The 21,529-nt window shown below is 55.0% G+C and overlaps 1 protein-coding gene across 3 annotated transcripts in view; it reads right to left on the bottom strand.

Annotated features, from left to right (window-relative positions):
- Nucleotides 1-15,985, bottom strand: part of CDH23 (cadherin related 23) — a 359,086-nt gene extending 343,101 nt beyond the window's left edge. For all 3 annotated transcript variants that reach the window (XM_036337001.1, XM_036337002.1, XM_036337003.1), the window contains exons 1-2: nucleotides 15,918-15,985; nucleotides 10,711-10,788 (exon numbers count right to left, since the gene is read on the bottom strand). In XM_036337001.1, coding sequence (XP_036192894.1) covers nucleotides 10,711-10,788; nucleotides 15,918-15,984 — 145 coding nt within the window. In that variant the 5' untranslated portion in view covers nucleotide 15,985. The remainder of the gene's footprint in view (nucleotides 1-10,710; nucleotides 10,789-15,917) is intronic.
- Nucleotides 15,986-21,529: the final 5,544 nt, after the last annotated feature.

Below are 21,529 nucleotides of genomic sequence, written 5' to 3'. Positions count from 1 at the left end.
ACAGCAAGACTTGACCTCCTATTCTGGGCTAAACTGTAATCGGACAGTCAGGCCCCCAGGTCCCCTAAGCATGTAAAGAACCGTTGGGCAGGAGAGCGATGACAGGTTCAAAGTTGGCGCTGCCTGCCACCCTCTCCCCAGCCAGCTGGAGGGTTTTCAGCTCTTGTAAATTACACCTTCGGCTGGTTCCCAGGGAGCCCGAGTGTTCCCAGTTGGCTGCAAGCTCAGCACATGCTCACCTATGGACACGGCTGAGCCAGGTTCATCTGCCACCCCCCTAAGAAGGTGCCTGCTGCCTGGCCACAGCTCAGCTGGCCACTCCCCCATTCTTTCACCGCTGCTCACTGGAAAAGGCCCAGCAAGCCCAAGAGCAAGCAACCGGGTTACTCTCTCACTCTCCTCTACTTTCCCCCATTCATTGCTCAGCAGTAATCCCAGCTCTCTGCAGTGCGTCATCGAGGACTGGCGTCTTCTGAGCGATGCAGGGAAGCGAGGCCCGGCAGGGAAATCCACCTGCCCAAGCTCACACAGCTATGTGGGAACAGAGCCAGGCCTGGACCCGGGCGCCTGGCCCAGCTCGGGGTCTCTGCTCCCAGGCCAAGCTGGCTGGCCACTCTCCCAGCCTGGGAGCAGCTGCCCCTGACCCGGCACCTCTCCAGTGTGGACCTTGGTCACTGAGGCCCTTTCCTGGGTGACAGACTGAGGACAGACCCACACAATCCTGAGAAGCAGCACCGTGGGGTGTTAAGTTTGTGACGTTGGAATTTGAACTCTTGGAATTCAAATCCTGACTGAGCTGTGGAAGCTTGGGCAGCTTGCTTGCTGTCTCTGAACCTGTAACACGGGGCTCATAACAGAACAGATACCGCAGCACTACTGCTAAGGATTCAACGAGATCCTGCAGGCCGTCTAACTAGTAAAACACAAGTACTGAGTGATTGCTGTCATTATTTTTATTTTTAAGCACAACCACCTATTCCTGCCATCCGAAACACAACACAAATCATCTGCCCCACTATCGGTCGCTTCTGAAATGCTTCTCCTGTGCCTTCAGCCCCTTAAAGCCCGGCCACTCAATGCCACCTCTACAATGAAACCTCCTCCACCCCGGGCCCAGCACGAACTCCTTCCTCCGTCCTCTGTAGCCCATGCTCCCACTTGCCTGGGGTTCTCCACACCAAACTGGGGCTCTTTGAAAGCAATGACCTACATACAGAATCCCCACGATGTGGTCAGGGGCACAGGATTTGGGGGCAGGTGGCACTCGGTTCAAGTCCAATTTCCATCCTATCCAAGGTGTGTGACCCTGTGCAAGTGGTCCTTTCGGAGCTTCTGCGTCCTCAGCGTATAATGGAGGTTACGAGGCCCGTTTTCTCGGTTTGCTCTTAGGATTCAATGAAGCAATTGTAGGAGGAGCTTAGCTAGACACAGAGTAGGTGCGTGATGAAAGATAGGTGCCATTTTCCCAGTGATCTCTCATGTGTGCGTCCCTACCCCACTCCCCAGCTCGGCCTGGCACAGGTGTGAAGTGCGGGTCATTAACAGTCTGCCTGCACGGCAGGTGGCACATCATCGTTATCATTAGTGTTATTATGGCTGCATCCAAAACACCCACCCGACCCCCGCTCCTGTGTTGAGGGCCAGTCCACAGCTGGGGCTGTACATGGGCCCAGGCAGGAGCCTCTTGAGAGTGGCTACAGCCCATCAGATCCCTCAAGAGGGCCAGAGGGCACTAATCCTTGAGGGTCAGTGCTGCCCTGGAGAAAGGCAGAGGGGGCAAGGCCGCAGAAGGGGTCTTGAGAGTCATCACCCCACCTCCCAGAAGGAAGAGTAAAGTCCCTGCTCTGTGATGGCGATAAGAACCTAAGGCCACCGTCCCTGGGTCCCAGCATGGGATCATCTGGACAGATAGTGGATCACCTCCTTCCTCTCAAACCATGCCCCCTCCAGCCTGAATGTCCCCCAGGGAGCCTCTGGGCTAACCTTACTTCCCTTCCTTGAGCACTCTACCCCAAGACTATAAAAGCTGAGAGGCACCTGGAGCCATTTCTTCAAACTATGTCCTAAACTCTCACCCCATCAGCCCGAGATGGCCTTCTTGCCCAGGCCCCGAGGCACCAGTGCCTGCACCGGCAGAGCCCCTCTGAACCCCTTCTGTAGCTGGTGTGTGAATGCAGGGCAGGCTTCCGTCTGGAATCCAACAGTAATTCGCGGGGGCCCTTGGGCACGCTCCCGCTCTTGGGCCTCAGTTTCTCCATCTGTAAGGTGGGAGTGTTTGACTAAGACAGTGGTCATCAAATTGTCCTACAGGAGGCTGTAGGGGTTCATCATAGGCCCTATGAAGAGCCTTGGGGATGAGGGGGGTGTCAAAGTGAGGTGCGAAATACAGGCTATTACAGCCCCCCTGTCTCCCACTGATCTTCAACCAGAGATGAAAATTTCTCCTTTGCACTTATTATTGTCTAACATACTCTATTTTTTGTATTATTATTAGCTCTTGGGCTGTATTGCCTCTGTACAGGGGGTTGGCAGAGAAGACCAAGCCATATTAAGAGCACACACCCAGCTGATGCTGGGACCCACGGGACTCCTCACATCCACGCCCCGCTAGCCCTACAATTCCTTGCTAAGGAACTGCTCTGGGGTAGCAGGGGCCCCTGCCCCCTGTCAGTCCTAAGGAACTCTCTGGTTAAGAGAAAAGTCATTCTCAGCCTCCATCCTCTCCTGAGAGATGCTTTCTTCCCTTTAGAGATACAATGGGAGAAAGGCACAGGGAAGGAGGGACCGCCCCTTCCAAGACACTAGGTACCGAGACCTTCCTGACTCCCCCTCACCCATCACCTCCACGTCTTCTCCAGACATCTCGCCATCCCCAAGTGTTTGCTGCCCACACAGCCCGCCACTCACACCAGCCTCCCACTCTGTGCTCCATGGGGGCTGCCTCTGCAGGGAGCTGTCCATGTGCCCACAGGGGCACAGCTCCTCCATCTGCTGAGACCGCCGACGAGGGGTCAGCCCACTGAAAATTGCTCTCCCTGGGTCCAGACGAAACAGCTGGGCATTGATGGGTTTGCAGAGAAATTAATCAGCACCGACTGGCAGCAGTGCCAGGCGCTACCTGGGCCCGATCCATCCTAATGAATCCCAGCTCCCGCCTTAATGGCTCCTGACAAGACTAATTCAGTCGTGTAGGTGATTAGCGTGGGCACTGCCATCTGAATTGTGGCTCAAGACGCTTTATGAGTGCTGGGGGGTCTGCCTGGGGAAGCTGGCACCATGGGCATCCATCTCGGTGGCACAGAGGGACAGGGGAACAAGGGGAGGACGATCGGCAAGACATTCACCCTCCACATCCTCTCATTCCTGCCTTCATCTTGCTACTCATCTGACCAGCATCTGTTGAGCCCCTCTGTACCCGGCACTGTGCTTGGCACAGAGGGCACGCAGTTTCAGCCTACTCAGCTGTGAAGTGGAGATGAGGACACCTGTGAGAGTCACCGTGAGGCCCATGGGAGACCATGCATTGAAAATGCTTCACCAAGGCCCCGGCAGGAGGCTGGCAGTCAATAAACACTTGCTAATATTATCACTCACAATCCTAGGTTATATATAAATGTGAAAATTATAATTAATTGTAATGTCGATATTAATAAAAGTAATAAGTGAAAACGAACAGCCAAGGGGGAGGTACACACAGATAGCGAGCCAGAACTCACTAAGAGCTTTCAGAGACGACCACGAAGCAGAGAGGGGGTGGGGAGGCTGCGGGCCTCAAAGAGCAGCTGACATCTGAGCTCCGCCCTGAAAGAAGAGTAGGAATTCGGAGGCCAGGGGGCAGTGGTGAGACCGCAGGAGGTGCTAGGATGCTGTGTGGGTCACCAGGGCCAGAAAGCAGGGCGCCTCTGGGGAGTGGTGGGTGCGTAGAACTGGGGTAGGAGGAGTGACCTCAGTGGCCAGGCCCGAGGGGCACCACCCCTCCCGGACCTAAGGCGTGAGAATCGGTGGCAGCTGAGGTGGATGGACCAGAAGTCCTCCGCCCCTCTCAGGGCTCCTCGCTCAGGTGGTGCCTCCAGGCCGGACTTCATGCTGCTGCTGTGTCCCTCCCTGGAAGTCACCCAGGGCTCGGCGCCCCGAGGGTCTCCAGCAAATGCCACAGGCAACTCACGACCCTGGCACTTCCAGCATCTGTGCTGTTTGGGGGACAAGTTCTCTGGGGCCCACCCTCTGGGCAGCCATCATTGTTGTCACCAACACTTCACGGCTGACACGCCCTTGGGAGGGGAGTGCCTGGCCTGAGACTCCAGGAGGGATGGTGAGCAGGCGTGGAGCCATCCCCAGCCCTTGCTCAAAGATCCCCCCACATGCTCACCAACTCCAGACTCCATTCCTATCCTCAAGGCACCCGAACCTCAGATGCAAGCCGGCACGGGGCTGAGCCCTGAGGACACAGATATGGCCCTGGCCACCTGGAAGCATTCACAGAGCAACAGGGGAGGCAGATGAGCAACAGAGTCACAACAGCCCTGCAGCTGGGACTAACAGAGAGGGAAGGAAGCCGCACCTGAACCCGCCCGGAGAGCCTCCGAGGGGGTGGCCTCTGACCTGACTGCCCGGCACAGGCTCGTCCGCCGTGTTCCAGTGGCAGGAGCGGCTCCTGCAGAGGCTGAGAGGTCAGAACCAGTCCCTCCTGCCCAAGGAACTCCAGGAGACCAGCATGGCTGGCGCGGAGCGCTCCGGGTGGAGGGCAGTGGGAGGTGTGAGAGCAGCAGGGCCAGGACTGTAAGCAGCCTTCACGCCACTTAGGAACGCTGGCTTTTGTTCCGAGAGGGATGGGGGACTCGAGCCAACCTGATGACAGGCTCTGTCCCAGGCTGCAAAGAACCACTCGATCACTCAGCTGCTCTGGTGAGAACAGGTTGCCGCAGGGAGACCACGGAGAACATTAGGGAGCTGCCTGGGTAACCCAAGCTTGGACCCTGGGGGTAGCTGAGGAAGGGGTGGGAAGTGAGAAGGTTCTGGAAATATCTTGAAGCTAGAGCCACAGGACATCAGATGAACTGGATGAGAGGTGAGGGAGAAAGGGAAGAGTCAGGGATGACCCCAAGCTTCAGGCCTGAGCAACTGGAAGGATTGAGGTGCAACTACCTGCGATGACACAGGCTGCAGCGGCGGCAGGTGTTTTGGGGGGAGGATCAGGACTCAGCTTTAGACGCGCTGAGGCGGACAGCCCTTAGACATCCAGGTGGAAATGGTGAGGAGAGGTGGGTACACGAGTCTGGAAGCTCCTCTGCGAGGAGGCCCAGGCAGAAGGCAGCGATCCCAGCGTTGTCAGCATAGAGACCGTACCCGACGCCCTGAGACTAGAGATCACATGAGTGAGAACATGAAGAATAGATACAGGAGCTGGGCCGGGCCTGCTAACGCAAAGAAATCCAGGAGATGTGGAGCCTGCAGCCAAGGAGGCTGAGAAGGAACAGCCAGAGGGGTGACATCCTGGAGGAGACAAAGATCACCTCTGAAAGGTCACAAGGCCGGAGAACTAGCCACTGCACTAGCCACAGGGGTCACTGGTGATGACATGAGCGATATGGTGGCAAGTCCAGAGTGGAATCGGGAGGCAACCTGGAGGCAGCACCTTTGCAGCACCTGTTTTTCACCCTAAAGGTGCCATGTGGCCATTCACTGCTGACAGCCAGGGCCAAGGTGTAGCCAACGAGCCGGACCAGGCACCGAGTCCTTGATCTGCCCTTGCTCTGCCCCACCCAAGCCAGGCTCTGCTGCCAACGACTAATGTGCACGTCTGGAGCAAGACACCCAGGGACAAGGGGGCCCTGAGCATTAACAGCCCAGGGTGGTGGGAGGACAGAGCTACTTAATGACTTCATTTTGCTGCTGTCTCCCCTGGCTGGGAGATGGTCTTCAGAAAGAACATCACGCAGAGGGAATTGGAACCTGAGATAGGTGAGGAGATAGTAACAGAACAAGCAGCCTCCGTGAGGGTTTCAGATGGCCGCGCTGTGCCCTCCCATTCCGCTCCTGGGCACGGGGCCACGGCCCGCTGTCAGGATGGACGTCCTGTTCTTTAAGCCAGGAGAGCAGTCACAGAAACTACATACTGACGCAGCCGAACTCTACCTCCGATTCATAAAAGGAATCTTAAAAATGAACTAATTACAACACTGAGGACACTGCCTTGAGCACTCAGTAAACATCATTATAATAATACTAGAGGCTCGGTGCACGACATTCGTGCACTGGGGGGGGGGGGCCTCAGCCCAGCCTGCACCCTTTCGCAGTCCGGGACCCCTCGGGCCGACAGTTGGACAGCCCCTGAGGGGTCCTTAGCACTGCCGCGGAGGCGGGAGAAGCTCCTGCCACTGCCTCTGCGCTCGCCAGCTGTAAGCCCGCCCCCTGTGGGAGTGCACTGACCACCAGTGGGTAGCTCCGGCGTTGAGCGTCTGCCCCCTGGTGGTCAGTGCGTGTCATAGCAACCGGTCATTCCACCGTTCAGTCGATTTGCATATTAGGATTTTATTATATAGGATATGCTCCACATATATATTGTACATCATCTGTTCTGTTGTTATTTTTCTAGAAGACTGCCGGGGTCCAACCCCAGCGGGTCCAGGGGTCCCCAAAGGTGTGGACGGAGTCGGCGAAGAAGGAATGACACGGAGACAGTGTTCAGTTGATCAGCAGCCTAGCCAGGATCTCTAGCCAAGTTCTGGTTAGGATCTCCAGCCAGGTTCTGTAGCCATGTTCCCTCGCTAGGTTCTCCAGCCAGGTTCAGTCACCAGGTTCTAGTCAGGTTCTCTTGCCATGTTCTATCCAGGTTCTATAGCCAGGTTCTGTCTCTAGGTCTAGGTTCTGTCTCTAGGTTCTGTCTCTAGGTTCTGTGGCCAGTTTCTGTCCAGGATCTTTTGCCATGTTCTCTCGCTAGGTTCTGTCTCTAGGTTCTGTGGCCAGTTTCTGTCCAGGATCTTTTGCCATGTTCTCTCCAGCGAAGTTCTTCTGTCTCTAGGTTCTGTGTCTAGGTTCTGTGTTCTAAGTTCTGTCTTGTTACATCTGTATTTATACCAGTTGATTCCAATCCTATCAATCTCTATTCCAAAGGTTAGGGCGTTTCTTATCTCCATTCCATGGAGTAAAGATTATGTAGCTTAAGCATGATTGTTCATAGTTAAAGTGATTAATTACCCGCCTGGCACTTAGTTAAGAGATTTTATTCCCTCCCTAACTTCAGGGGAAAATCCCTACCTGGGAAACAACCTTTCTCAGAGACCTTGGTTAAAACACATAGTGCCAAGAAGGTGAGCAAACATATTAAGAACAGTATGCCATATATGCCAGGTCCCTTGAAACAGCAAGCATGGACCGGCTCCCGGCAGAAGACTTCAGTGGTCATTCAATGGGCAGGAGTGCCAGGGAAACAGGTTTCATATTAGTATCAGGAAGAACTTTTCGTTCTCAGAACTAACCCACAAAAAGGAGCTGCCTCATAAGATGATGACTCCCCACCACTGGGTGTCCAGGCAGAAGGGGATGATCGGCCCCAGAGCTGGGAGTCTGGCCTGCCCACAGCACTGACCTCCTCCCGTGAGCTGACATTTTCTGACTGGCTTAGGCTATGCCGCTGGCCATTGGTATTGACCACGCCACTGGACCCAGCTCATCCATGTGCTTGTCTGTCCCCCCTGCAAGCCCGTGGCTGGCAGGGCAGCCCTTCCAGCCATCCCTGGCCACACACAGCCTATCCTTCCAGGTGCGGAGACTTTGGAGTTAACAACATCATATGTAAATACACCAACAATCCAGAGTTGGGGCTACTCCATCCCCTTTTGCAGATTGGAACACTGAGCTTCAGAAAGCAAAGGTTAGTGAGAGCCAAATCTCAAAGTCGCGTCTCTAGGCCACCGCATTCCACATGGCAGGCAAAAGACCAGTCCCCTGGACAAGATGTTTCAACCCTCACTCTCACCCTGGCCACTGCCGGTCTGAGGCCTGCACCGTGCCACGCCCACGTGAGTCCACATCCACCCTATGAATGGCCCAGGGCCATCCATGTAGCTGACAGCACCCAGTGGAGTTCTCCAGGCCTGTCTCATCTAAGGATCCAGAGACATTTGGGGCCAGCTGGGCTGCCAAGACCAAGACCAATGAGTCCATCTTTTCAATGCCCTCTCACTGGTGAGATGGGAAGGTAGAGGCCCAGAGAGGGGCAGTGCTGTGCCCAAGGCCACAAAGCAGGGAACAGAAGAAACCAGGCTCATGACTTTCAGGCCAGAGCTGCGCTGCCCTCTGCTGATACAAAAAGAAGGGAGGGGCCAGGAGGCTGCTGGGCCAGTTCCTGCCCAGAGAGATGAGCAGAGCTGTCTTCCAGCTCACTGAGTCCTCTCTCTCTCCCACAGCCCCCTAGAGTCATGATCGACTCCCACTGCACAGACGGACGCCATGCTGCGACTGCCAAGTGTAGCCTTCATGGGTTGAGTCCTGGGAGTCGCTCCTGGAGGCCGATCGATGCCGGCATTTGCAGAAGATGATCCAGAGCCTGAGGCAAAGGTGCTAGATCGGGGCCTGCTGGGGGCTTCCTTGTCACTGTCAGCGCTGGCCAAACAACGTCCACCCCACTCCACCCATCACCCTCCCTGCACCACGGGCCTCTGAGGACCCCACCTTCAGGCCTGAGCAGGGCAATGTGGAGTCACAGACCAGGTGATGAAGCCGGCACGGCTCACCTGAGAGGGGCCTTCACCTCCCCTGGCCAGCAGCTCTGGTCGGTCAGTGGCTGGCCACACCTCTGCCTCAGTGACCCACTGTCCTACGTATATTCTCTCCACAACAAAGGGCTGTCCAGGAGGATGAGGTTAAAAAACAAAATACATACTTAAGAAAATCGGCCACAGGAAACAGTGTGTGAAGGAATGAGGAGGGACTCTTTCAGAACTCTGCTCAACTGTCACCGCCTCCCAAAAACCTCTTCTGCAGCCTCCCGCCTCTGCCCTACCCCCGAGACACCACCCTCCTCCTTCAATCACTCACTGGGACTTAGCCACACACCCAGCTCAGCCCCTCTTGCCCATGGCACCGATTTCCTTAGCCCTCTCTGGGCCCACGGCACCCAGGTCTGGCACCTATCTATCTGATGAACTGATGAATGAACCGAAAAAGGGAGCGCCCCTATAGTGACAAATGCTGCTCACATTCACTTGGCCACCTACACACGTGTGCTGGGCGCCTACTCTGCTGGCTCCGTGCCAGCCCCTGCCAGGCCTGAGTGTGGGGAGGAGCCACAGATGAATCCAGGAGCTCACAGACATCCCCAATCCAAGCCAGAGGGGGAGGAAACAGCTCAGCAAGGTCTCCCAGGGGCTGGCAGGAACCTTCTCCAGCCCCCAGAAGTGGGCAAAACCTCTGGAAGAACATTCCAGAGAGGCAGGCAACCACTTCCCTAGGTAGCCCTTCAAACACCCAGATCCCCAAACCTGAGTCCCCAGATTCAGCCTCACAGTGGGATCCGTGGGGGCTGCTAGTCACCAAAGGAGTGACCGCAGACCCCCCCCCCCTCCCCGGTCCCTAGAAATGAACCGTTCCTGGGCCATGGGGATCATCCCCACAGCAGTCGGAAACCTCCTGCTACCTGCTGTGCCCAGCACCCATCTGCAGAAATGCTCTATGAGCGAGAGTGGAAGGGAAGGCCTCTTCAGGAGCTGTGCGCATGCCCCCACAGACAGCAGGGGAAGTCTGGGCCCCCCTAAGGCTCCTCACTTCAAGCACCTGCATTTGGTTTTATATAAAAGTGTTTTAAATTACCTATTAGGTAAATATCTTAACACCCCTCCACTCTCCAAGTCACCTGCTTCGTTTCTAAGTACAAATGATGCGCCTAGAAGGATGGGCCATGCTGACCCCTTGTACAAGCTCCTGGCACATAGCCCCACCCGCGTAAGAAGCCCCAGGTTACAGGCACTTTCCCTGAAATGACATCTATGAGAACGAGAGGACGGGGGAGAGGGTGTTGTGGAGGTGGGCAGGACCTTTCCAGACTGCCTGCCTGTCAGAACAGCTGCAAGACACTTCATTCAATTCAGTTCCCATTTCCTGAGAGGCTTCTGGGTCCCCAGAGCTGAACTAAGGCCATGGGGCTGTGCCTGCAGATCCCCAGCTACAGGTGTGGGAGCCAGGTCCTCGGGAGGGGGCCCATGAGGACGGACCAGGGTGATGAGGTGGCAAGCTGGGGGTAGGGGGGAGGCGAGGGGTGAACACCAGGATGCTTACGATCACCTGCTAAATAGTTCATTTTTTTTTTCTAATGATAAAAACAGGCGTACTCAATGCAGGAAATACAGTAATCCCAGAAAAGCTCAAAAGGCTATAAAACAAAGCCTGCAACAGCTTCCATCTTCAAATTTTCACAAGAAAGAGGAAAATAACCATTTTGTAGGACAAAACTCATGCAGAAGCTAAAGTCAAGCAACTTGGGCTCAGTATGCTAGCCTCTCTGATACTCAGAATCCCCCTGTGTTGGAATGAGCCATCATGGGAAGTGCTGAGCGCCCCAAGCAGAAGCCATAGGAACGCCCATCAGGGATGCCATGGAGGAGGTTCCAATAATGGGTGAAAGATGGTCTCAGGCTCTAAGATCACCTTCACTTGGGGGAAAGGAGCCCACCTCATGCCACCCAGATGCCCACCAGCCCTGGGTCAACTCACCCACAGGCGTGTCCTCGCTGATCAGCAGGTACGTGTCGAAGAAGTGGTTGATAAAGAAGGGCAGCCGGTTCACCTGGCCTGGAAGTCAGAGGACAAGAGCGTCAGTCAAGTTCCCGTCTGCCAGCTTCATGCATTCTCCAAGGGGACACAGAGTGGGTGGGCTGCAGTGGGCACTGCATCTGTCCACTGCCATGGCCGCCTTCCTCAAGGCTAATGGACCCTCAGCGAGGCCACCAGCTATGGGAGGCTATCGAGCCCTGGTCCACAGTGAGCTGTGCTGAAGTGTAAAAAGCACACAGGTTTTCAAAGACTTTGTAAGAAAAGTGAGTATAAAATGCCTCATTCATCTTCTATATTGATTACATGTTGAACTGATCGCATTATGGATATATCGGGTTAAGATATATTATTAAAACGAATTTCACCTGTTTCTTTTCTAATGCAGCTCCTGGAAAATGTTAAATCACACACATAACTCGCATTGTATTTCTAGTGGGCAGCCCAGCTCCAGACCAGATGGGATGTGAGCTGGTAAGGACAAGGGCGGTCTGCTTTGCTGACTGCCAAAACCCTGGTGCCCAGGAAAGGGTGTGGCATCCAGAGGCCCTCTGTAAGTGATGATAATAATAATAGTAGTAGTAGTAGTGATGATGATGATGATGGCTGCCATCTATGGACCCATCTCTGTACCAGTCACTTATACCGTCTCCATCAATCCTCGTGGTATGGTGGGTGCCATCATAGCCCCATTTTTCTGTTGTGGAAACGAGGCTTAGAGAAGATACGTATGAACTAGCCCAGAATCGTGCAGTTAGTAAGCGGCAGGCCGCATGGGAACCCTGGACAGTTAAGCCTGTATGACTCTGTGACACCTCAGAGTGGGGCTGGTACAGGAAGGGGTCAGGGTGATACTGCATGGCCTGAGGAATTTCACATCCACAAAGAGCCCCCCATAACACAAGTCCCCCACCACTACCACAGAAACTCCCTGAGGCTGGCTTCACCTGTCCCCTTCGCCCCTTCGCATGGCCTCCCACAGTGTGGCACCATAAGGAATATCTTTGGTGTCGGTCCCAGTTTCTGGCACAGATTCCCCAAACCCTTGGAAGTTCCGGAATGACAGGAATGTCTTTTGACCACAGCTGAGTATACGCGCCTGGAGGGGGCACAGAAGCTCTGAACCTCGTCCTGTGCATGTCTTCCACCTGGGGCTCCGGAGCTGTGCCCTTTGCATTAAACCAGGAAATGGAAGTGGGGTGTTTCCCTGAGGTCTGTGCGTCGTCGTCCTGGATAACTGAACCCAAGGAAGGGTCATGGGAACCTCCGATTTAGAGCCAATTGGTCAAAAGTACAGGGGGCCTGGGACTTGTGACAGGCCCCCTGAGAGGGGCCTAAACCTAAAATCTGTGGAAACTGATGCGGATGTCAGGTAGTTGGTGTCAAAACTGAACGGTGAGACCCTCCGTGGCTGTGCAGAGAACTGGGTGTTGGTGTTGGAGAACAGCCAGAAGGAGGCAGGGAGGGCACTTCCCTCGGCCTCTGCCAACCAGGGAGCTGATTCTTCTCACAGGGGCCCTCGCAGTGCAGCGCCTGCCATAGCAGCTCCTGGGTGTCCAGGCGCCCTGGATGTGGACAGGGGTGCCGCCCTCGCTCCCTCACCTCTGTTGACGTGGGCTCCCTCAGAGCTTGGGCCAGGCTCAAGAACGCTGAGGCCAACTCACAGAAGGCTGGAGTCAAGGGGGCCCTTCCCACTCCTGCCTCCCTGAGCCTCTGTCCCATGCCTCAGTTTACGCACGTGTAAAACAGTGATGATAATAATAGGACTTACATCATGGCTGTCCCGAGGATTAAATGAGATTACATACATAAAGCGCTTAACGCCATGCCCCAGCACACAGCAAGCACTCGATAAATGGTAGCTATTACTAATATTGGTATTAATAACAGAGCCATCTGCTCGGCCAGGGGAATGCTTTGGATCCCTGTGGGGGCCTTGGGCTGAGCAAAGGTAGAAGGCTCAGGGGTGCCCAGAGATTTCGGGGTGGGCTTGGGCTGGTGGGGGAGGGGAACCAGCAAGGAAAAGATCGCCTGCAGCAGCATTGGTTCATTTTTAAATTTGATCTTACAGGACCTGCCGATAATCAGCCGCTGAGAGCTCTGCACGGGCAGCTGGGCAGAGCGCAGGGGACATGCATCGCCTGCCACATACCAAGCAGGGCTCGTGTTCTTGGAATAGGCCGGCCACCCTCGGAGGCCTGGCGGGTGGCCCTGAGCTGCCAGCGTGGCACTTGGGGACTGGGAGGGGGCTGCTGGGGAAGGGGGTGGGGGGAAAGGGGCATGCTGACAGGTCGCTCATTCTTGTAAAGACCGCTTTTCAGGCACGAAGGCTGTGTCCTCCAGAGGCAAAACCACTGCCTCAGGAGCTTTGAGGCCTCCGGGGGTGGGGGTGTGAGTGGGCATATGTGCTGATGTCAGGTGAGGGGCCCGCAGCCCCATGTTAGGGGCCCTCAGGCCCAGTGCCCGGAGACTGACTCCGTGACCCATCGATGCAGCGATGCTCCCTGGCCCCGCCAGCAAGGAGGGGTAAGGAGGCCTGTCCAGGCCTTCACTCTGGCCTCCCCTACACGCCCACTGGTGCAGAATAAGAAGTGCCTGGGAGCACAGAGGCCAGAGGAGAGAAGGATAAGAAGGCAACAGGCTGACAAGGGGGGCTGACATCTAGGGGGCATCTGTCCCTGAGCCTGACCCACCTCTGACCACCAGGGTTGGGAGAAGAAATCAGCCGGGCATGGGGTCAGCTGAGAACAAAGGGGAGGCCCTGGGGTGTAGTCTGGGGGACAAGGCGAGTGCTCAGGGTTGTGGGCAGGTGTCAAAAGGGCACGGTGAGAAGATGGTGCCATTCAGTCCCTAAGGTCAGCCCCCGCCCACCATGCCGAAGGTGGGGACCAGGACGAGGGGCGTGCCCACAATGCCAGGCAGGCTAGACCGCAGGCTGGCTGGTTTTGCCAGAGACCTGCTGGGTGGCCCCAGGCACTTACTTCACTTCTGCTTTCTGAGTCCCCTTTCGCTCCCCTTAGGAAAAGACACAGCTGATATGGAAGAGCTCTTGCTTACTTAGCACAGAACATGTGCCAGGCATCACGATAAGTGCTGGATATGCGTGGTAACTCCTCTGACCATTTTACAACCAAGGAGCAGGGTCCTGCTGCCCCTCCTGTTTTACAGAGAAGCTAAGAAGCCACGGGACCTGGGAGCAGTGGGGGGGACCCGGGAGTCCCGGCTCTGTGCTGCTGCCTCATGCCCACTGAGGGCGCGTCTGGTGCCTCATGCCCACTGAGGGCGCGTCTGCCCCCTCGACTGAGGAAGGCAGCTGGGCATTCAGCACCTGTTTCATTTTACTTATATGCTGGGGGGTTACATATATGCTGGGGGTTACATATATGCTGGAGGGATTTTACATATATGCTGGGGGGTTACATATATGCTGGGGGCTACATATATGCTGGGGGGATTTTACATATATACTGGGGGGATTTTACATATATGCTGGGGGGATTTTACATATATGCTGGGGGGGTTACATATATGCTGGGGGTTACATATATGCTGGGGGGATTTTACAAAGATGCTGGGGGGGTTACATATATGCTGGGGGTTACATATATGCTGGAAGGATTTTACATATATGCTGGGGGGTTACATATATGCTGGGGGGGATTTTACATATATGCTGGGGGTTACATATATGCTGGAAGGATTTTACATATATGCTGGGGGAGGTTAGATATATGCTGGGGGGCGGGGGCAGGAGTGTCCAAGGTCACAGGAGGCTGAGCAAAGGGTCCTGATTGCCACCTTCTAGCAAACCCAGAAGGTACCCCCAGTAAGGTCTCCCCCGGGGGAAGTAGGCGGGGGGGGGGGGGGTGTATCTTGACAAAAGCCCCTGTGAAGGATCAGAGACCTGCATCGAAGTGCAGCTGAACCCTCGATTGAGTGGCCTGGGCCAGCTGCTTCTCAAAGCATCAGTTTCTGCCCTGGAAAGTGGGCCCACAGTTGAGAGGGTCTGAGACCCCCTCCAGCTCCGCCCGGAGAGTCTCTGTGACTGCCGTAACCTGGCTGCCGGGATGGGAGTGAGCTCCCCATCGCAGGAGCATTCCAGCAGAGACCCCTCCAAGCCCGGAGGCCAGGAGAGGGGGCAGTCAGGGGACTTCCAGGCATCAGGATGCCAGCATCACCCCAACAAGCTGAGGCTGTGGCTTCCTCCAGAGGCGCCCGGCTCCCTGGAGTGGGAGAAGGAGCTGGCCTCCCTCAGGAATGTGTTTGCCTGTCGCCAGGCACACCGTGCCCACAGCTCTTCCCCAAGGACACCCTGGCCCCCAGGGACACGGTGCCAGCTGTGCCTGCTGTCCTGGCCTTCCTTCAGATCAGACCAGAGCTGTTTGATCCTGGGGGCCAGGACAGGCAAATGCCCTGGCCTCCTCGGTGGGCACTAGGGCTGGCCCTGACCCGGGAAGAGGGGAAGGAGGGCTGGTCCTCCCGGCAGAGGGAAGAGGCCCCTCGCCTCCACGCCTTTGCTCAGGCGGTCCCCACCTGCAGGAGTCCCTTCTTCCCGCTCCCCTATTTTAAAACTCTCCCAGTCCTTAAAGCGCCCAGTAAGCGTCCCCCTTCTGGCTGAGTGTCTGCTCTCCCTGCAGGCCCGGTTAATCTTTCCTTCGCACGGGCTTCTCTGTCCTTTATTCCCCCTCTCTTCACCTGCCACAGAGTAAGTCCTAGCGCTGTCTAGTAAATCCGCTAGGCTCTGCACTCCTTGAGGACGAGTCGTTTCTTCCAGCCCAGAGTTGGGCACAGGTGACACACACAGTAGGCGCTCAAAAGGCAGCTGGAAAACTGAACAGACTGGGCTGAAGAAGGACGGTTCACGGCCACAGATGCCTCCTTCCCTTAAAGCGCAAGTATTTCTCAAGGCTCCTCCCACCGCCTCCAGTGGCCCAGGCCCTGGGGGTGGGTATTTTCAGCCCTGAGAGTGCTGCAGCAACCCAGGCCCAGGGAGGGAAGTGTGTAGCCAGTCACACGGCAAGGCGGGATCTCCGGGGTCCCCGAGCAGTCCGCTCCCGATTCCTGCCCCAAAGTGCCAACCCCACAGCCGGCCCCCACACCCTGCAGCCCTGGCTTCCCATGCCTGCTGTGGGGGAAAGGACTAAACTTACCCCAGCATCCAGAGATCAGCACAAACAGCCACACCACGTGGCAGCTGGTGGCAACGTGGCACCTCATGGCTCCTGGGGACACAAGAAGGAGGGCATGAGAAGCGGCCTAGAGGTGGGGGCCTGTTCTTCAAGGCCCTCTAGCACCTCCCGCCCCTGCAGCTCCAGGGAGAAGGGAAAAGAGGGAGTCAACTCAAATGGGGGCGGGGGCAGGAGCGGGGACTCGGAAAAGAAGAGAGGGTCTGCGTCATTGATTTTATCATCGTCCAACCCTGGGTCTAACACGGCGGCCTGAGCATGACTGGGCTGGGGTGGGGGCAACATGCCCTCCTTGCCCTTGGGGGTGGCTGCTCAGCCATGGGTGAGGCTCAACAGTGGGCACGAGTGTGGGATCCTGACATGTTCTGGGCTCAGTGGGTGGAAGGAGGAGCCGCCGCCTCCATCCTCCAGGGCAGCATCCGGGAGAGTGATGGAGCCTGGTTAGTTTGGGGACGGGCTAGGAGGTGGTGCTGGGCAGGAAGACAGGCGTCTATGAGGGGCTTGTCAGGCCCACTGCCCCGCCTCTCTCGAGCCTAAGAGCCTGGCAAGCATGTTTTTTCTTGTTGTGTGTAGTTTTTTAAATATCCAGCATATCACCCCAAAACATTAGTTCTGAAAGGGGGCAGCAAGTTAGGGGTCCAAAAAGCACAGGGAGGAAAGATGGCCTGCCCAGGGCCTCACCGGAAATCTGTGAGAAGCTGGAGCTGAAACTGTAGGGGCTCAGAGCTAAGCGCCAGAGAGATCTGGGGCCCACCTACCACAGGCTCAGCAAGGCAGGTACCAGGTCTAAGGTGGCAGGGAGGGTGGGCTGCTCCTCCCCACCTGTCAGAGGCTCAGGAGCCGGCCTCCGGCCTCCGTGGAGACCAGCCGTGAATGGGGCGGGGCCTGCTCCTCAGCTGGTACCCCCTGCCTCCTCTGAACCGTCAGCCCTGCGAGTGCAGGAACCTGGCCCGGCACCTCTGTATCCCCTGCAGGGCCTACCCAAGGGCCCTCACAGCATCCTGCAGGGAGCACATACTGGGCGCCTTGCCTGGGTGGATTTGCCATCCCCGCTCCACAGGCAGGGTCTGGAGGCTGAGAGCCATTAAACAATTCGCTCAGAGACCCCCAACTAGTGATGGGGTTCAGCATCTGGACCCAAGTTGACATGCCACCTCCCTCCTCAGTAAGGGACCGGGAAGGACATGGGGAGGGGAAGGGAGCTGAAGGGAAGGAGTTTTTTGGAGATTCTTCCACATCCCGGCAAGATGTAGGGGCGAGAGGTTCAGGAAAGGCCAGGGGCAGATCCCTTATTCCACACCTGAAGTGGTCTCTCTCCCAGCGGAGTGGACAGTGCAGTGACCCCACCAGGTGGTTCCTGACCCACACAACATGCAGTGGCCCGCGGCACCTTCGTTTCCCTTCTAATACTGTACTTACAATGTCCCAATCACTAGGTCTGAAGTGATCATTGGAAGAGTAAAAGATTCTAGGGCAGGGGTGGGCAACCCCTGGCACGCGTGCCAAACATGGCACGCCAGTCACTTTTGCTGGCACGCAAAACCCTCTCTTATAATCTTCCATTTACAATTTTTTCTTAATATAGACTTTTTTATTTTTCAGATAAATTCAATGTAGGTGCATCTTAGATAAATAAGTAATTTTACATAACAAGTTATGTTAAAGACCATAGTCATGGATTGACGAGAGAGGGGAAGAGCAATTTCTATGCCTCTGCCTTAACTCTCCCTGCCTTCCTAGATCCGACCAGTGTTTTGGTTTCATCCACATACGCTTGGGAATCTTTGTCTGAGTGATGAATTTTGTTAAGTCTCGTAATAGGAGTAGCTGACGGATGCAAGTAGTAGCTCGTGCATATCTCTGAAGGTCACGAAATATAAGCCTGATGTAAAATCTCTGTCATCAGTGATGCAGCAGCAAAAGTCCCACTGATAATATCACACGGAGCCATAAAGTTTTCTGTCAGACTATCAGTGTACATGTGTACATTAAAAAATAAATGTATTTTTCATCATCATATACTGTGTTTTTGTCGCTCGAATGAATTTTATTATTTCTCCAAGGTTCTTCACATACGTACACCTTAAGAGATATCAAGTAGGCGTAACATGTTCTCAAAAAATTAGGGTTGGCACGCAGAATTTTGAGTCAGAGATTTTGCTGGTTTTGGCACGCACTCACAAAAAGGTTGCCCACCCCTGTTCTAGGGTGTATTTATATAAAGACAAATGCCCCCACCATCGCTTTGCATTCCTGCCCCCCGCCCTACTCCCGTGAGTTTCCGAATGTCAACAGCCTATCCCAGGGTGCAAACCGCAGTCTACAGGACCCAGGCAGGGGCTACAAATGAGGGAGACTTTGGGGTGGGGAAGGTGGCTGGGACAATGGCCTTTCCGAGGCCACATGCTGTGTCAAAAGTGGCAGCTGGAAATCCGGCTTTTTATATGAATTCAATTTTTAAATGTTAACAAATAATTCCGTTTTGGTGAGCCAAACGTGACTGGTTTGATGGCCAGCATGGCCGGTCGGGCCTGGCATGCTTCCTCCAGGCCTTGCTGTGCACCCAGGCAAGTATGTTCAATTACACACGTGTCCAGAGCGCAGTGGCTGCTGCTCAGCTTTAGAATAATGGACTCACCACGCACAAAAGCAACTTGCTTTTCTCATGTCATAAATTTCACAGAAAACCCCCTGGGTCAACATTGCTATATCTACCGCCTTCTTTTTTTCGTTGTTATCCTCACCTGAGGATCTTTTTTAAATTGCTTTTCTGGAGAGAGCGAAAGGGAGGTAGGGAGGGAGACAGAGAGAGAAACATCGATGTGAGAGAGACACGTCGACTGGTTGCCTCCCACATGCGCCCTGACCTGGGGGCAGGGGGAGCGAACCAGCAACCCAGGTACATGCCCTTGACTGGGAATTGAACCCGCAACCCTTCAGTGCACAGGCCAGTGCTCTAACCATTTAGCAACACCAGCCAGGGCATCGACCTCCTTCTTTTCAGAGCTAAATAATAGTTCCTAGTGTGATGTACCACATTGGAGACATCTCCTACTGTTGGGCACTTGGAAGTTTCCAGGCTCCTGCCACCATAGACACCATCACAGTGAATATCTCTGCATAAAATGGCATTGAGACTTTGATAGCTCTTTTTTCCCTCCTTACTTTTTTATTGAAAGGAGGCTTTGGTTTTCATTTATTAATGTTTAAAATAATTTTTATTTTTCAATTACAGTTAGCATGCAGTATATTAGTTTCAGGTGTACAGTGCAGTGACTGGACATTTATATAACTTATGAAGCGATCATCCTGATAACCGTAGTACCCAGGGACCTGGGTGGCTCTCAAACCTGGTTCAAGGACTCATAAGGCTGACATTTCCTGAGCACATATTACATACCAGGCACTGTGAGGCACTGTGATGCATGGTGTAGTCTACGTGCTAGGACTCAGAGAGGTTAAATAACTGTCCAAGGTCACATAGCTAATCAGCGGTCAAGTCTAGATTTGAACCCCATTCTGAGCCAGGCCTGGCCACACTGCACATGTCTGCTCTGACGTTTTGCTGTGGGCCAGGCACTGTGCTAGACACCAGAGGTCAGAAGAAAACTGAAGACCTGCCATGAGGTTGACAGTCCGGGAAAGACCAGCACAGACAGTGTACCAGCAGGTGAGCAAGTCTGACAGAGTATTCGGGAGGATGAGTGCAAGGAGAGGAAAGGAGCAGGGCGAGAGTGGTCTGAGTGTCACAAAAGGTGACAAATAAAGAAACTCCTGAGCAATCAGAAAAGTGAGCCATGTGGATCTCTGGGAGAAACTCCTTCCAAGCAGAGGGGACAGCCCGTGCAAAGGCCCTGGGGCAAGAGCAGGCTAGCGTGCATGAGGAACAGTGAGGAGCCAGAATAGTTGGAATGGGGTGCATGGTGGGGAGAGTTGCAGGAAATGAGGACAGAGAGACAACAGGCCCATGATGGCCACTGGAAACCACTGATGTGCATTAACTGGGAGTCATGGTCATGGTCTTCAGACAGCCAAGAGGGATATGAATGAGTCACGTGTAGGGGAGCTCGCTGGCTGCTGTGTCGAAGACTCACTGGAGGGGGCAAGGGCAGAAGCAGGTAGGCAGGTGGAGAGGCTACCACAGTGATGTGAGCCAGTGATGACTGGTGGCTGTAGCCAGGGACATGGGCACATGGTGTGGGGTCTGGTAGATTCTGGGCATATTTCAAGGTAGATCTGAGAGCGTTTCCTATTGAAGAGGATGTGGCTGTGCTAAGAAAGAACCAAGCCTGAGGGTTTGGCCCCAGCACTTAGAAGAATGGAGCTGCCATTAACCAGGATGGGAGAAGGCTGCGGGTAGAACTGGCCCAGGGGCCAGATCAGAAGTTCAGTTTGGGACATGGTGACGTCAGGCCTGAGGTGGGGCTGGAGCCGTAAAGGTGGGCGTCATCAGCATGTGAGGGGTTCTTAGAGCCTCCAGAGGGACAAGCGTCCCAAGCCTCCCACACCCCAAAGTCTGAGAACCAATCAGTATTTGAAAATTGTATGAAGAGCCTCAAATGTGCACACCACTGCGGCCCATCCCAATGTTATTCACTCTACCCGCTCCAGGATGGTGGCTGCGGAAATCCTATGTCTGCATGGACTCTAAGCCACAGAAATGTTCACTGCTGCATTAGTTATGACAGTGGAACAGCCCAGGCACCCGGCAGGGGCCTGGTTCCTGGTGGGACACCCACAGGAAGCAAACAGAGGCTTGTGGATGGATATGCACATGTGTGAATGGCGGGGGGGGGGGGGGGGGGCGGGGGATGCACCTACAGGGCTGTTCTGGGAAACTGATTTTCTCTGCGTGGTGAGGTACAGCTGATTTTACTCTCTGCATTTTCCAGATGCTCTATAATAAACAGCCAATGTTTTTACAGTCAGAGGCCTACCTTATGTCCACCTGACCAACACACTGCCAGCAGCCGGTGAACAGGTAACGGCTCTAACTAGAAAGTTCTTTTCTATACTCCGCTGAAGTCCACAGTCCCAGGTTTGAATCCTGCAGGTAATGGAAGGTCCTCACCTAGGCTGTGACCACACCCCTGGGCTGTTACCCAGATCCTTCTAAGGACAGGGAGCTCCCTCCTTCCCAGGCAGTGGGTCCCAGGCCAGAGGCCCTCTCTCTGCCCTGTCCGCCCAGCCATGCTCCCTTCCCACACGGAGAGCAGGAGGTCTGACTGTGCCCATCACCAGGAGGACTTCCCTGTGCTCCGCCCATGAGGATCCACGGGCAGCACAATGGGTGAGAACAAGGCCTTGGAGATGAGGCCGTCTGAGGCGCAGCCCTGCACTGAGGGCTCTCCTTTCCCTGGAGGACTAACAGTTTAACAGACCGGGTGCTCACCCAGCCAGTGTGGCTCTGTGCTTGAGTGCTGACCTATGAACCAGTAGATCACGGTTCAATTCCAGGTCAGGGCACATGCCCAGGCTGCAGGCTCGATTCCCCAGTAGGGTGTGTGCAGGAGGCAGCCGATCAACGATTCTCTCTCATCATTGATCTTTCTATCTCTCTCTCCCTCTCCCTTCTC

This window comes from Myotis myotis, unplaced genomic scaffold (assembly GCF_014108235.1).
Source record: "Myotis myotis isolate mMyoMyo1 unplaced genomic scaffold, mMyoMyo1.p scaffold_m19_p_15, whole genome shotgun sequence".
In the NCBI taxonomy this organism is placed as follows: Eukaryota; Metazoa; Chordata; class Mammalia; order Chiroptera; family Vespertilionidae; genus Myotis; species Myotis myotis.
This window is presented reverse-complemented; position numbering and strand designations above follow the sequence as displayed.